The sequence below is a fragment of the Drosophila miranda genome, chromosome XR, assembly GCF_003369915.1.
Source record: "Drosophila miranda strain MSH22 chromosome XR, D.miranda_PacBio2.1, whole genome shotgun sequence".
NCBI classification, from domain to species: domain Eukaryota; kingdom Metazoa; phylum Arthropoda; class Insecta; order Diptera; family Drosophilidae; genus Drosophila; species Drosophila miranda.
In genome coordinates, this window is record NC_046674.1 from 6302912 (window position 1) to 6320395 (window position 17484).

The 17484-nt window shown below is 44.3% G+C and overlaps 1 protein-coding gene across 1 annotated transcript in view; it reads right to left on the minus strand.

The window, feature by feature from the left end:
- LOC108153617 overlaps window positions 1-17484 on the minus strand; it is a 62258-nt gene that overhangs the window by 21651 nt on the left and 23123 nt on the right. The window contains exons 5-9 of the mRNA XM_017283718.2: window positions 12406-12510; window positions 11488-11579; window positions 10255-10491; window positions 9217-9375; window positions 3121-3299 (exon numbers count right to left, since the gene is read on the minus strand). Coding sequence (XP_017139207.1) covers window positions 3121-3299; window positions 9217-9375; window positions 10255-10491; window positions 11488-11579; window positions 12406-12510 — 772 coding nt within the window. The remainder of the gene's footprint in view (window positions 1-3120; window positions 3300-9216; window positions 9376-10254; window positions 10492-11487; window positions 11580-12405; window positions 12511-17484) is intronic.

A 17484-nucleotide genomic window follows, 5' to 3' on the forward strand; every position in this document is an offset into this window, starting at 1 on the left:
ACTCAGCGCAGGACTCGGTGAGTTGCTGAAAAGTTCTACATTTAATTAAACGTAATGGCAAAAGTTATGGCCAAATCAAACCCAATTAAATATGCAACAGATTTTGTTACGCAATCAACGAACTGAGTGAAATCCATCGGACGATGCCATCTGCATCTTCATTTGCCTGTGAGTCTGCAGTTTATTAATCATACGCTGCTCTGTCCCAGCGCATTATTTGCATTGAATAATTCTACGAAAATTGTATGGAAAACCACACACACACACACACACAGTCATGATTATGCACAACTTTGAAATGACCTTTGCTGCTCATAATAAATTGTCGTTGCTCGCCTTTGGATTGCTCCTCTAACATTTTCAAATATTTAAATACAAATGCATATTGAATTTCTGCGTTTTCCCATGCTTAATGATGTTGTGTGTGTGTGTGTGTGTGTGTGTGGGGTGTGGGTGCCAGAGCGACTGAGGGGGAAAAACCGCAGAGAGCGAGCAAATGAAAGCAAAATGAAACGATAAATATTTGGTTTTCGTTAAAACTTTAATTAAAATCATGTTGGACCCCCGCAATAATTTATTTGTATCGCGTTGCTGCTGCTGCCACTTTACCCTCTTTTTTGTGGGGGGTGGGGTGGGGGTGCGGCAGGTTCGAACGGGTGAACGGCTGCACGGGTTGGGTCTGTCGATAACAAAACAATTATACCGCTTTGTTTGCTTGAATTGTTGGTCGTCGCAACGCCACCGTTCTCCTAGTACTGGGCGCCCCTCAGCCGTGCTACTAATTGAACTCGCCGCAAAATGTTGCACACCCTCAACAGCAAAAGTATTTGGCACATTTCCCATTTTGACCGTACAGTTTGCTCGCAAAGTATTCGCACTGGTGTTTCACGCTCCACGCTGATTTATTAGCTCCAGGAGAGCTGGAATTAATTTGTTGTTGAGGTTCTCATATTGGGGAATATTTTAGAGAAATTTCTGAACGTGATACGAACGAATTTCGTAATAATAATAAAACGAATCGAAATAAAGCGACCTCTGGTAACGCTTGTTGACCAGCATAAATTCTTGAAATTGAGATTTTCCTTCTTAAAGACTTCCTTTTCAACCGACTTCTCGGAGCCCATCGTCCGTCGTTCCCGGAAGACGGAAACAGATTATAACTATGATAGATATGGCAACAGACTGCCCCCAGGCCGCCGATACGATACCCATTCCAAGGCCCCCACCATCCACCGCCTAATGATAGCAGACACATCTGCTCGATTTCCCAGCCAACGCATTAGGCCAAAAACCAAAGTGAGAAAGTCAAGGGGGAGGGGAATGGGGTTGAAAACGGGTGGAGGAAAAGCATTTCACAAAATTTAAACGGTCAAAAATTAAGCAAAAGCAAAAACAACAACAATAGCAACAACAACAACAACAACACGGCGATATATAAGCCAAGTTAATGAGCACAAAAACAACACGCGGGCAAAACAGCAAAGAAAAACGTTAAGGCATAGAAAAGCTGTTATGTAAAGAAGGCCAAAACGACGACGAAGAGGAAGGGAAGGGAAAAATAAACTGGAAATGAGTTGATTTGGTGGCACCCACTCCTCCTCCTCCTCCTCCTTCGAAGCATGCCAAAATTGCCAGCTCGACCAAAAAACTAATTTCAAATGGGATTTTCCCTTCGGTTAAGATAGAAAAAAACGCAGAAACGTAGAGGAGCAATAATAAATAGCCAACGGTTTTCGGTTTTGGCCAGCAAAATAAAATCCACTCAAAAGTTATTAAGTGCAAATTAATGAACATTAGCGGCTGCTATGCTGCCTTGCTGCGATGGCGCTGCCTACTTTGGGACGTCTCTCCTGCGGCTGCTGCACCAAATTGATGCAAGGCCGTGGCAGCAGGGAGGGTGGCCGGATGGCAGGACAGACTGAAATTTCATTTAATAATTTTTCAATTAAATGCAGACTGCTGACCAGCAGAGAGGGAGATTCTGGGCAGTAATGGGAAGAGAGCCAAGCCAAGCCAAGCCATGTGGAAAGCTTAGGGAGCCTGCGAAAGCCACGGGAAGAAGGCAGAGAAGGCCTCTGGATTGGCGCATACTAATTAATGAGAGTATGAGCACTTGGAGGTTGTTCCAAGACTTAATTTCCACTCAATTATGGTACGGCAACATTTATGCTGGTTATTAAATCATAGAGAACCATAAGTTTAAACGAAATTTAGCAATTTTAGCTGACTGCAACAAAGCGGGACTCAGAGTGGCCATTTTTATTCGAATTTCCTTTCTCCCATAATCTGTATATGATCCACTCTCCATTAAGCTTTTTCCCTCCATTATTCCTTAAAGAAAACCATCCCATCAAAGATTATGTGCTGCCGAGGCCGAGGCCGAGGCAATTACTCATACTTTCATTGTGGCTCCCATCAAGTCAAGCCTAAAATGGCCATTTGGCTGTCTGAGTTGGCTGTCTTGGGTTTCGTTTCGTTTCGTTTTGGGGTATATCGTCATCGTCTGGCCTTGAATTTAATTAAAATCTCATTTAGTCCGGACGGATTAGAGCCAAAGGCTAATAGACCCGTCGCGCCAGCTCAGCAGCGAGTACTCCCGTGCTCTCGTACTCCCGAACTACTTGTGTTGCAACCATTCGCACCGCCCCACGACTTGCGATTGTCCCGTTCTCCGGTTGCCGTATGGCAATTAAGCCCGGAGCCCGGAGCCCAGAGCCTGGAGCACGGAGAGTTCCTCTGATCAGTCAAGCAGCATTAATCAGTAAGCAATATAAATAATAATTTGAAAGAAAAAAGAAACAAGAGAAACCCAAGAAGAATGAACAACTCTCGCATTTAATGAACAGCCAACGCAGCAAACAAAAAGGAGATAAGGAGAACAGTAGAAACACGGGAAAAAATGGCGGACAACCAAAAAGGAACTGGGGAAAATGCGAATTGCAAATTGCTGACCTAGTTCACTGTAGCCATTCTGCGTGTTTCACCTGAGCCTGAGCCTGAGCCTGAGCCCGAGCCTGAGCCCCGCCATTAATTGACATTAATTATGGTTATTCATATTCATTTCTGGGTTAGTTTGGGGGGGGGGGGGGGGGGGGTTTGTTTGGTTGTGTGTTCTCTTACCTGGATTCGAGGCATTTATGTGGAACTCGCAGAGGTTCTTGGTGCCCTGGGCAAAGTCGTAGGAGTCCGAATCGGTGAAGAGTATGTCCACATCCAGTTCGAAGCCCCGATTCGGTATGCCCTGCTGCAACGGGGCCGAGAAGGGGCTCGAGTGGAAGGCGACCAGCATTTCTGCGCCACTGAAAGTCACAGACAAAACAGGAAAATTGAAATGATTTGCATTTGTATTTACAGTATTATATTAAATTGTAAGTTATGAGGAATATCTAGGCAGATAAAAGGATTAGAGGGGTAATTTAATATATTTTCCATTGAATTTTCGAATTTACACATATTTAAATAGCATCTGCCGGGGAAAGAACTCCTTACACGGAACTCTTAAAATGCAATAATATTCTATTGCTTTGAATTATCAAACAAGTAAGTTACACTTCTTCATCATCGTGTGCGTCTGATGGGAAATCCGAACGCTGCCGTTTCTTTGAAGGAAATTAATTGAGATTTTAAGGAAATTGATATTCACTAAAATCACTAAAATCTGCAATTATCTTTATAGTTGAATTTAATTAAATATAGCATTACGTGCCCGTTTTCTACTGCTAAGAATCTCAGAAGTTTTCTCCACATTGCTCATACGCCCCATCTGACAGCTGCTGCTGTATCGAGTGCTGCGCTCTTCTGGCCATAACCAGGCCACTGGCACTCCAATTAGAGGCGTGAAAAAAGTTGTGCTCACATAAATTTAATTTGCACAATTCGGCAAACAAGAAAGTCGTAAAGTTTTTGGCCACGAAAGAGGCAACAAACCAACAACCAACAACCAACAACCAAACAACCAACGTTTGGTGGGCGTCTTGCCAAATCCCTGACTGCCACGCCCAAAAGTATGACGCAGCGCACTCTGCGCTTTGGTTTTGCTTTGTTTCGGGCTATTTAAAGTGTCCGCTGGCCCGCTCCGCTCTTCTGTCCGCTCTCTTGTCGCCGCCGTCTGGTTGTTTGCATTTTTGCTGCCAAATTAACTTTTTTCGCCATTGTCTTGCCTGCTGCCTGGCAAATGGGGAGTAAGTCCGACAAAGTTTTAGGCAAATTTTTTGGCATAACAAAGTAACAGTCGAGTCGGGCCAAAAATGTAGCCGTTTGTCTTTTCGTATGTTTTTTTTGGCAAAAATTATGAAATGGTAGTCGCCTGTGGTGGGTGTGTTGCAGCAAATCTGTTTCAGTCACCTCTATGAAACAGAACGGGTTCAGTTCCGTCTGTCTGTGGCAGTAGACGGCGCGACGCCACCAGATTTTATGCTCCCCAAGCAATGGCAATGACATCGAGAGTGTTCATAAAACTTTCGAGCAATTGGCTATTTCTTGAGAAGTTCAACTAAATGCACAACTATTGAAGAATATCTTCAATCATTTTCAGAGGCGGAGAGGGAGGGATTTTTTTTATCAAATACTCCCTCATTCACTTCCTGTTTAACATGCCTCGTTCGTATCCATATAAATTATGCTCAAAGTTTTCAATTTAAACATCAAATTGAATTTTTATTACTCAGCCAAGAGGTGCACACGGAGCGTATGCGTAATATGGCCTGACATGAAATAAAACAGAAACTGAGACACACGACCTGGCAGGGGGCTCACGCACTCGCCTAAGCCAGGACCTGAGAAGCACTTAAAAGGAAACTCCCACGCAGACGATGTCAAGAGCCATCAAACATGGCCAACAAAATGGCTTTTTAATACGTGTAAGTGTGGCCGAGTGGGAGCTCCTTATTATTTAAGGAAAACGTGCTTCGTGTGGATGGGGTGGATGGGGCATACAACAGCTGCAACAACGTTTTTGTCAGTGCCAAGTGCAATAAACTGCAAATGAAAAGTGAATTAATTTTTAATAAAGCGACACAAATGCTTGTGTCCTGGGTCCCCAGTTCCTGCCATTTATCCTGGGGGATGTCCTGCTTACTTGGGGCATGTCCTGTTTTGGGGAATGTCCTGTTTCCCAGCATGTGTGTGGGTGTGCGTATATAGGGGCCAGGGCAGCGTTTGTGTGCTTTTGCGTGGCATTTGGTTACTTTATGGCCTGCGGCATACTTGTGGGTGTCGTGAAATCAACACGAACCCATAGCCATGTCTATGCCCATGCCCATGCCCATGCCCATGCCCATGCCCATGCCCATGCCCATGCCCATAGCCTCAACCGTAAGCCCGTACTCCATTTGCCCTGCCTTTAGTTGCTCTCATGGTTCGCCTTTGTCGGTTATCAATACACGAAAACCCCTCCCTGTCGTTCCTGTCAGGGTGTCCAGACCGCAAATGGCAGCACAGCACCGTCGCCACTCAAAATTCTCTCCAGCATTGCGGTCAACGCGAGTCTGGGTATTCACAGGCAGGTGTCCGCTAGTGTTTGGAGAGCCTTAGAGTACACGGGAATTTCAAGTGATTAAAGGACACAGCCCTTAGTGAATTATACGCAATTTCGGATGCGTTTCCGCGATTTCGAGCGAAACCCAAAGAGCACACGGAGCTCATTAGGCAATTGATTGAACCAGCTCGAAATGGAGCCGAAATGTTTGTGCAAGTCGCACTGAAACACAAAATTTGGTTGGTGGCATTACGAAAGGGGATCTAAGCGTATCACGAAAGAGTATAGCGTTCGTGTTTTTTTCTACTAGGGAATCATCTACTTTGTGGAATCGTTATTTATGTGAGCAGCCACTGATTTTTGAAACTATCTATTCCTGAATGGCCCTGAAAGTTTAAACGCCTGCAGGGTAAACCATCAACTACCTTAAATTATTATTACCCATGGGCAAACATCCTTGACACCAAACTCCACCCACGCGCTTCCCCCCGGCAGCCTAATCCGCAAAGTGCATACTCAAAACGGAAAAAAGCAGGCAGCAGAGGAAGCAGAAAATTTGTGCCATAAAAAATTAATATGCAATTTAAAAAGTTATCGCTTTGAGTTTTTCTTTTACTGCTAACAAAAATTAACATTTACTTAGAGGAAAAGCAACAGCTGCTGCAACTTTTCCACCAGCTTTTCCACCCACCAAGGCTACCAAAAAAAAAAAAACACAAAAAGCACAAAAAAAAGGAAACGAACGAAGAGGCGCTCCAATAAAATACCAACGTCTCGTGGCACCTTTAGCTTGTTGCAATTTTAAGTTGCTCTGCAAAATTAATAATTTTCATGTGGCTTTTCCTCACCCTGTCTCTCTCACTCTCTCTCTCCCTCTCCCTCTTCCTCCGTCTTTCGTTCTCTGTAAGTGTCTCCTCGCCTTCTCTCCTGTATGCATATGCGATTTTCGTACAAAGTCGGAGTGAGTCCCGTGTCTGAGAGGTGAGAAGTAGAGGTGGAAATGTTTGAGGAGCTGGAAGCGACCCTCTCCCACTCCTCTGTGTATGCATTTATAATTCGTATGCTCATGTCGCGTATGACGTGACAGAGGAGGGCTGGCAGGAGCTGAAAGTGCTCCAGCTGGAAAGATGTTGCATGAGCTACGAGGCTGGCTTCTTAATGCCGTTTCTCTCGGCCACCCACCCACTTTTCCATCAAGCTCTCGGAGCGGAGCATCTTTCGTCGTTCGTTTTTCGTCTTTCGACTTTTTCGTTTTTCTCCATCTTGTGCATATTACGCTCTATGCATATTTGATGCGCTCTACCGCCCCTCTGCCCCCTCGCACCTGTGCAGAAGCAGCGTGAGCATGATTATGGGATTTTCCCAAGGATACGGAAAGGATGTCAATAAATGCGAGAGTGCAACTCATTAAGAGATTAAGGGCCACAAGGCAAAGCGATCATCGTCAGCCCCCATAACCATTATGGTGATCATCAAGATGGATCCCCTGGAAATATTACATATTTGCACAGCTGCCCGAGCAGACAGCTGTAGAGACACTGTAGAGCATAGAACGCAGGAAGCCCGAAAAAAAGAAATCAAAGTTTATGTGCAGGTCTCAAGAGGCTCTCTGCAAAAGAGCAAACTTTTGCCCCTGGCCGAAAGACAACAAAAACAAATTCTCAAGTGCTAGATAAATGGCCAAGCGGGCGGTGGTTTGTGGGTGAGGTGGGGGAGAGGTCGTCCTGTGGCAGAGGCGAAGGCCACTTGAATGTCATGTAAAGGCGTGGGCGTGGCTGAGAGCTGCATTCGAGCATTCTGTGGGATGTCCTAAAAGTGTTTTTAAGTGCTTCGAGAGGCAGACCTGCAAGAATTTATGGCAATCGAAACGAAAATTAACTAGTTCCGCTTCCGGTTGACGTATATACACATATGAATGTTACTGTACTGACTAGTTCTTTATGATAGGCTATAAAATTGAGTTAAATTGGAAACTATCGCACAGTTACATGAATTTTCATTGTCATTGTGAATTATATTCGTACAAAAAGTATCATTTTCCATGATAATAAAGCGATTTAATAACAATTCCAAGGAAGGAAGCACAGTTCTAAGGAAAGTTCTAGCTTCAAATACGTTAAGCGTAGGTATTTATACTTTTTGTATAAAGTGCTTTCAATTAGTAAATTATTTGAGCCAATTCAGCCGAATGGAAACCATACTTGCATAAACTTTGGCAATTCAGCAATCACCTCAGACAATTCGCACACTAATGAGTCAGTGTACTACCAGTGTATACATAGTTGGAGCAACTAAAACTACACCGATTAGCTGCGTTTTAATTACTTAAAGCCACCTCTCCAGGCCGCCGAGCCTCAGAGCCGCAGAGCCGCAGTACCACTGTTCCAGTGTGTGTGTTTGGGAGTTGGGAAAGCTTGCGAATTGCTTGTGAGAGTCGCTTGTCTTTAAGGATTTATGGTTGACGATCTCTATGTGTACGTACGTGCGAGTAAATGCTGGCGAAACTTGGCAACTAATGAGCAAAATTTTGCCATTGCATAAATCATATGCATCAAAATGTTTTCAATAGAAATGGCAGCAGAACAGAACCAAAGTTCCAACCAAACGGCAACATAAATCTATTTATTTCAATGTGTGTGTGTGTTTGTGTGTGTGTGTGTGTGTGTGTGAGTGTATCTTGAATCTGGTATCTCGTATCTGTTTTTCACTTTTCGTCTCTATGTCTCTCAGTCTGTCTGTTCGTCCGATGGTTTGTCTGTCTGTCTGTCTGTCTGGCACTGTCTGCAGAGCCAACCCAATTTCCGGTTTTTGCTTAAGCATTGCAATGCATTGCGCACAATTGTAAGGCCCACACACACATAGATTAAAGCTGTGCCTATGTGTGTGTTAGTGTGTCTTTGTATCTATGTGTAACTGAATTGGAACACATGCGCCCCAGGCCAAAACTGCAGTGCAGTGCACTACTCGACTGCGGTCTTCACACTGGGACTGAAACTGGAACTGGGAATGGAAATAGGAATGGGACTGGGAATGGGACTGGGGCTCATTCACTCACTTACACCAGTGATGCGGAAAAAGGCTCTCAATCACTGTGATTGAGAAATCACTCTGGCTGGGGGATATGCTCGAACTCATAGATCAGAGCCTCCAGTGACTTTGATTGGTCTTCAAAGCTTGCCAGTTATTTGGCAGGGCGGGGCTATTCATCTGTAGAAGAAGAATCCAGCCAACCATTCACGATTCGATGCTCGTAATTTTGGCATCTTCGAAGTTTATTTGGCAGGGCATATCCAGGGTTTTTATTATAAGATACGGTGTCGGATCACAGTATTTCAATATTTCTTCGCGGCCGGGATACCATCACGTTTTTTTGTACAGTGACATTCACAGGAATCACAGCACCTACCAAGTAGCTGTTCTCTCATCACTGTGGGACACACACACACACACACATACACAGACATGAGCATACACACACACACATGCTCATTAAAAATGTCTGTCTATCTTTTCTTGTAAATGTATTATGAGCTTTGCTGTGCTCATATTTAACTTTTTCATAAAAGGGAGAAATGGCGTTAAATAAATGTCCTCTGTCTGTCTCACTCTTTCTTCTTCTTCCCTCTCGCTCTCTTTTGCGTTTTCTTTCTCTTTTTCTTTCTCTAGGGTTCTCATGGCACAAAAGTAACCCATGCAATGGCGTAAAAAACTTTTGAAAAGGCGCCTTTCTTGGGACTTACCGTGACACGACGCGTGGCAACCAATCGCCGCCGCAGTATTTGGCCAGCACGGGATCGTTGGTGGAGCTGCCGTCATAGAAGATGAGATGATCACGTTCGCCCGTGCAGTCCGACCAGGCGCGTATGGAGCGTGAGGTCTTATTGAAGCTGGCAATTGACCTGTGTACGAGAGAGGACAGAGTGGAAATGTTAACCATACGAAACAGAGAAGAAACAATCGCAAATGTGTAAGCAATCAATTCGCAAATTCAATGAAAATAATTCCATTGCACCGAAATCGAAAAGGATAGAATATATATATGTGTATACATATATGACTTAATGGCCTGTCAGAGCTTATATATATGGGAAGGGGTGTGGGAATGCGTTCAAACTGGAGCCGGCTCTCCTTTCATAAATTGGAATGTGAAATAAATGGAAGCTAATATCAAAAATACATTCACCTAATCCCATCAATCCAATAAAAAACTTCACATGTTTCCTTTTAATACGTTTTTGCATGCAAATTACATTGAATGTTTAGTCAGTCAGTCAGTCAGTCAGACAGTCAGTCATTCAGTTAGTCAGAGATCCCTCTCTATATGTGCATACGGAATGCATTCTGCTTTCTGTGTCCGTGTGTGTGTGTGTGTTTTGCTGCATTTAATTGGAATATACAAAACTTTTCGCACAGAATGCTTAACATTCTCGGACATGAAACAGTTTCATTTTGCAGTTGTCGTGCAGTTAACAAACTGCAAACTCGAACTTCGCTTAGCAATTTGCCAAATTGAAATTTGTCATACAATTGCAGATGTAGATGCAGATGCAGATGCAACCCACAGATCCCCATATCCCAATATCCCAGACACAGACACAGACACATCCGTTGAAAGGGAGGGGATGCGAGGAGACGGTACGGGACTGGACGGGACAGAATGGTAATGCTTATTTAATGCTCTCCAATGCAGGTGGCATAGAATTTTCGGTAGTCATGCCCCATACCTATACCCATCATCCCGTCATATGCCCCGTCCTGCAATCCTGCCTTCTACTTACCGCTTCACTAAGGCCTTGTGCTGATTCTCCTGGCTAACGGCAATCATGGCATGTTTGCTGGTGGGAACTTCTTTCTGTCGTATGGTCCAGTAGCAGGTAACATTCCTCGGATACATACCAGGATAATTTGGACTTTGCAGGCGACACTTGTTACGATAGCATTCATCGAATTGCCTCGTACAATAGGTGCCAGGTGTGACACGGCCCAGTTCGAGCGGCTTATCGGGCAGACCGTATCTAGAAGAGAGAGAGAGAGAAAGAGAGGGGCCCGGCCAAAAGGGTCAGTAAGTGCTGTACGAATAGAATTTTCATTTAGTTACGGTTTCTGTTCGCAGTGTACGTGGCAGTACATTTTGAATGGTATTTAAGTCTGGGGCCAGGGCCAGTGGCACAACACAAAGAGCGGGAAAATTTGCATAAAATGTGCTACCGGCAGGCAGGACAGACCTGGGGTCCACCCTCCTCTACCCATTGTTTAGTTTGTTAATGGTGTGCACAGGATTCGGACTCTGGACAGCGGACAGCGCACCACCACGATCGGACAGTTCGGCGATTCTATTCGGAATTTTGCTCGGTGTTTCTCTTACCCATGAAAATTGTGTGGAACTCATTTAAGCGTAAAATACATTTCAATTTCTATTTATTGTAGTACCTCTCATTCACTCGCTTTCTTGCTGAACAAAAAACGCGACACATTCAAAAGGAAGGTACTATAGAGAGAGGGATACAAATTTGACACATGCCTAGGCACAGGGCACAGGGCACGGGGCACAAATGGATTGCCCTACAACAAGTACAACAAGTACAACAAGGACAACAAGTACGCGTACATGTTAGGTGAGGTGAGGATGAAAATCTATTGAACCGAGTCAGTACAAAGCTCATGTTTTATGCAGGCACAGAGGGCCGCACCTTCACCTTCCGCCCATCCCCTGGGCGACGACCAAATGGCATTGTTCTCTCAGGTCGAAGGATTTCTAAGCAGTTCTAAGCAGCCTTAGAGGTGAACTAGAAATAGAAATAACAGCAAATGGGAGATGAGAGAAGCCAAAGGCACTCTGGTGGCATTGCAATTGCGAGGTGGGACCGAAGAGTGCCTCCCAGCAGGTGGAATATCTATTGAAAACTGTTCAAGTGTCCCTCTCCCAAAATGCTGCTCTAAACCCTCTGGCAGTTTGTCAGTTCATCGCGGAGCTAGGAGTTTGGGGCAATGGGGCTGGAAGGGGAACTTACCTTACAACTGCATCCGACTGGCTGATAAATTTATATCTTATGCTGAACTCAAAAGGCTTCTCATCTCGTATATTGCGTGGCGGATGAAATACCTGCAAAGAACGATGTAAAAAGCGAGAAAATAGTAAGAACTGAATGCGATTTGAAAATTTATTGAGATTGAGATCCCCGAAAAGTGCAATCTGAGTGGAAATACGCAATATTCTTTGTCGTCGAAGTGCTGGAAGTTTCGCTGCTGCTTAATGCGCGAAAGAATTGCCATCTCCACGCGCAATTTTCCTTTAATTATGCAATCTGCCATTCTTGCAGTTCCACTTTTCCACATTTCCATGTCAACGGCTCATCAACACGTTGCAGAAAAGTGTCTGGAGGAAGCAGAGACAGAGACAGCGACAGAGGCAGAGACCAAACCAACCCAGTTCTCTCTGTCGCAAAGAATCCATTTTTATTAATTTTCATAATTTATGCGTGGCAACTCGACGGCAACTGAAACAAGAATCTCGTCCTGATATGCCCATGGACATGTCCTTTATACTTATATTCCCTTGTCCATTTGCCAACTTTTATGGCCGTGCGTTTATTTAAAAATTAATCAAAAAGTGGCAATGGCAGCCGCGCTGCCGTCGACTGTTGCCTGCCTCAAGTCAACATTACGCATACGCCGTGTGTGCGTCCTGCAAAAGTTGTTCAATTTTAAATTGGAAAAAAAATGAAAAAATTGCCAGAAAGGACACGTAAGCTCTTGGTTGAAGGGAAGGCCCTACTCTGGCTGAAGAAATTCAAGATGAAGGGGTTTTTGAAGGGAGTGCTGGGAGATCTGTTAATCTTCTTTACACGTTTCTATGGATACATTTTTATTAAAGATAGTATGATACTCATAGACTCTCGGCAATGCATTGCTGGAGGACTTTTACTCACCTTCACAGATGCCGTTACCGTTGATGTTTCGCTGAAATACAATTGCGGTCCTGTGGCCTTGCCGCACCACGAGCCCCCGGTGAACGGGCGTCCCAATTCGCTGAGCTGCCGAGTAAATAAATAAAAATTTAATTAATTAAAAATCAAGTTTGTTTCACCGCGTTGCTGGTGACACAGCAACGACGCAAACAGGAAGGTTAAAAGCAATTTGCACGGCTCCGCAAAATGTTGCTCTGACGCAACATTTAAAGCCCACTCCAGTCTCCTCCCAGGGCCGTGTAACATTACGCGGAAATTGGGTTAAGTTATAGTTGGATATGCCCTGTTCTCTGTGCCCCGTGCCCCGTGCCTTGTGTCCTGTGCCTTTATTGATTTTATTGGCATGAGTGAAAAGCGCATACAAAATTAATAAACACACGGAACGGCGTAATAGCGAAACAGCGTAACAGCGGGATGCCCCTGCCGACCATCTGGCAGGGACTAATGGATTACGAATATGGCTGGAGTGTTGTGTAATTTTTTGCGCTCTCAATGTTTGATTGTTTTCCTTTCCTCGAATGCAGTTGGCACCCGGAACGGTATAAAGAACTGGAACTATGTGCGCCATATATTTCTGGGCCATCTCTGCCATTTTTTGTATGCGAAAAACTGTTGGCAATTGTCGAAGGTGTGCGACAAGCAGCCAGCTGCAACAACACTGCCCAGTGAATAGCAGAGGACACCAGCTCCAACTCCAGCCAGTCCTGGCCCAAACCAAGCCCATAAATGTATTTACATTGCGACCAAAAAAAAGGGCGCCTAAAGCCAGGCAAACGGTAGAGCGGATAAATTATTAATTCTCCGAGTGGAGGCGGCCCACAAAAAGAGCAGCCGAGCAGTTGGCAGGGAATCAAAAGTGATGGAGTATGGCAGTGCCCTGGAATCTGACAGAATCTCAATCATTCTTTCAGAAGCATTCATGGAGTCATCCTGTGATTCATTTTGTACTCCTTGAGGAGTCATTCTATATTCTCTCAATCTTTCTTTCAGCTAAGTAATACATTCTATATTCATTCAAGGATTCATTTAATGAGCACCAAACCAAATCCGTGCTACAGCATACCCCTCAGAGGAAAATCTTCTACCCTTTTTTCGGAGGAGGTACAAACGATTCGTTCCGCCCATGGGGCCACTGACATTTATTGAGCCTCGCATAGGCAGCATTAATATGGCTAATACCAGCATGGCATGGCAAGGACCAGTACTAGTGCGAGGGGTGGACAATTTTTTTCTCAGATTTTCCTCTTTTTCTCTTTGCTTGTGGCCTAGGTCGGTGGCCAGCCAGCAGACAGCATCGAGCAATGATGGGGCGGCGGCGGCAGTGGCGAGAATGGGAATGGCAGCTCATTTACACTGAGGTTCCAATTGATTAAGTTTTTAGTTAATGGGTTATTTGAACTGAACCATGGTCCGACCATGATGTCCTGTGCAGTGCCTATGTCGTCCGTGTCTATAGCGCTGGCCCCGAGACCCTTATGCAGGACATGTCCTGCGGCCGGCCCCGGACTCAAACAACAATTTTTGCTGTAATTGCAAAGTCGCCAATCGACGTCTGGCCAATATTTGTAGCTGGTTAGAGTTGCAGTTGCAGAGAGAAAGCGAGAGAGAGAGAGAGAGAGATAGATAGAGATAGATAGAGAGTCCGGGCCATGACTGTCATATTGAATGACCAGAGCCAGTCGTCCCTTGGCCATCCCTTTCCATCTTTCTGTTGGATAAATGGTTGCAGGATAATGGGGGATAGGGCGGGGCTTTGGGGCTGCTGTGGCAGGACCACAAGCAGGCTCGGCTGCCTGGCATAATGGTAATTTTCTGATTTCGATTTTGTGTAAATTCATTGCAAACTCGGGCCGAGTTCGAGTGAGTCCGGTGTCCGTTGTCCGTTGTCCGGGGTCCGAGGTCCTGCTCCTAGTCATCTGCCTCTCCCAATCCTTGGTCCTCTTCATCATCGTCATCATGTCCATTGTGTGCATTGGAGCGTTATTAGCATCGACTTCATAACGAATTATTGGACTTTCGTCTTTATCTGTGTGTATGTGTGTGTGTGTGTTTGTGTGTGTGTGTATGCGGGGCTCCCCTCTCTTTTACCATTTTCCATCTATCTCTGGGTATTTTCCCTATCTTCTCTGCCTTTTTTGCTTTTTCTGCCTCGTTTTGTGTTGGTTTTAAATTGATTGAATTATTATTGTAGCCATGCAGCTATTTTTCGGCCTGCTTGCCGCCTTTGGGGTTAAATCTTAAAGCAATTTTCCTTGATTAGGGCCAAGGCTAATAATGGTCCGACTTTTTGCCCAAACATTTGCTCACATGTCAGTCGGAATAGTCACATTTGTCTGTTCAGGGGACTTACACAAAGGTAATTGAAAGTTCAGCTTGTTTGTTTATTGTTTCTTGGATGCACTTAAAAGTCGAAAGAGTTTTGCCATGCTTAAGAAGGCATATTTTATTTAGGTTGAAATGTGACAAGGAGTGGAATAATTGAAGAGATTGGTGTACACTGAATATACGATATCCCAGAAAATTATACTTTGATTATAAATTTCGTTTTTATATACAAAAAATATTGAAATTAAATAGAATTCACATTCAATTCAATTTAATTTAAATTAAATTAATTTAAAACAACACAACAAAAATATTATTCAGAAAATACATAATTTAAATATGATATATATTTAAATCAAATATTAATGACATAAACTACGATTTTTTGCAATTTCCGCTCTTGGAGGATATCGATTGTCATAATATTTTTTTTAAGTCTAAGCGAAAATATTAAAATTTTAATTACAAAATTTAAAGAAAAGAACAAGATATGCCTCGCTTTGTGCTCTTAAGCTGAGTTGTGCACTTCCAGCAGCATTGTGTCGAAAGCATTATGTATTGAGTGCAACTCAATGTTAATTCTGATCCATTTCGGCCACGCCCTGCGTTGCATTGTTCGGGGCTCAGAGCAGAAACATACACGCGCACACGCACACACACAGACACACACACAGACACAGACACATACACGCAGTGAGCGATAAAAGTTTTATCGGCATTGCGCTGATGTGTCCTGGCATCCGCTGGATCCTCTTCTCGCTTCATAATCTGCCAACAATGGACAAAAGCTGCCGCTTGTCACAGAAAGGGAAGCCATTCCCTTCTCAGACCCTTCTGTGATAATGCGAGTGTATGTATTTCCACTTAATTGTGAAACAATTTAAGCGCATTATCTGCAGGTCCCACTGTCCCAGTGTCCCACTGTCGTCCACAATAGATTTATTGGAGTTTAAAGCATTTGGCATATTACAAATAAATTATGAAACCATGGGAGGCTTTTAATTTGCAATACAAATGCCGTTCCGATCCACATAAATCGCTAGAAATGAATAAATAAATAAAAAAAAGTATTCTAACCTTTGGAGACATTTTCCTTGACAGAAATCGTAAATTTTCCCACAAAAGTTGAACGGAGAAGACCTCGAGTTGAGTTATGAGCTTATCCGAGGCAAACTTCTGGATGTACATACTTGGCTGCACATGTATATCGTCTGTGTATATATGTATAACCCAATAAAAACTATCGACAAACTTGAGCATGTCCAAGCTGCTTCCAGTCCTTGGGCTGTTGTTGTCTTATGGCCAGGACGAGGATGGCTCCCTGCAGGAGGAGGAATTGTGGGGGAGCAGGTCTAAGCGAGTGTTATGATTGTCAAATATTGAGTCATTTGCTCAAGCTGCTCTCGCAAGGACACACAGCAAGAAGAGCTGCTGCCGCCTAAATCCCCCGTCCTTGGGGGCTGTTGTTGATTTAGGCTAATACGTTTATGCATAAACTTTATTATTTATGATTAGCAATATTAGCAAATAAAGAAGGGGCGGCCAGGGAGAGTTTTAAATCGATGTCAACAGGGGGGTTTGGGTCATCTAATACCCTGCAAAGCGAACACCACATGTACTTATTTACTGTGAGCGGCGCACAGCGACGCCTGGCCTAAAGATTGTTTGCTAAATTATTAAAAATAATTCAGAAAAGGTCAAGATAAGGACAGCAGCACAGTCCCTGTATCCCTTTTTGGCCTGCTACAAAATGCATGAGACAGAATGTCCAACTAAATTGAATAAATGATTAAACTGAAACTTCAGGCTAGCTCTTAAGTTGGGGTTCCGGGCCCCGGGCTGCGGGGTCCGGGTTCCTGGAACCGAACTGACCTGGCCTGGCCTGACCAAATCACACCCGTATATATACGATATACGATATATATATACATATATAGAGGAACGAACGGCAGCGGATATAAATTTTCCGTTTCGGTCAAGAATTTATGTGGCCAGGCCATGACACGCATTATTTATACAAGTTCGAGGGATCGGAGGGCGGTGCCACAAAAACCGCGTCAGCAGTTAAAATTGCCCTTACTGAAAAAACGTTTTGAAAATAAAAAGTAAAGCGAGGCACACCCAGCTTCGATGGAGGGGATAGGGAAATGTGTAAAAAGACCCGGATACAACACAAACCTGCGGTTAGTTACGGGTCCATATACTACACTACTACTCGTAGTAGAACTGCAACGACTACAATGAACAGGGACAGTGCAGGAGGAGCAACGCTGCCGGGCAGCGACACAAAAAAATTGAAAATATTTAACTGCATTTTAAAACTGAAACGAAAGACAGAACAAAACAACAATGACAAAGAATTGGGTTTTCGGTGGAAACATGCAACTCTCGGAAGGACTAGAGGGGGTGTCCCTATCCCTCGCCCTCTCCCTCTGTCCATGGATACCCCGAAAACTGTGACACTGCTGCTGGTGCTGCAGCCTGTACACATGTCAAGCGCCAAATGAAACCTCAACAGGACAGTACAGGACGTGTAGAGGAGAGGATCGGAGCGGAGTAGTTTTTGGGGACGAGCACCGCAAAATGTCAGCGCACGCCCCACGCTTGTTAAAATTTATTGTTGCACAAAGAGCCAGCAGCCGGTGGGGCAGGGACGTGGCATCAGGCATCCCATCCCCGCCTGACACAGAGCCTACAGCCTACAGAGCTAAACTA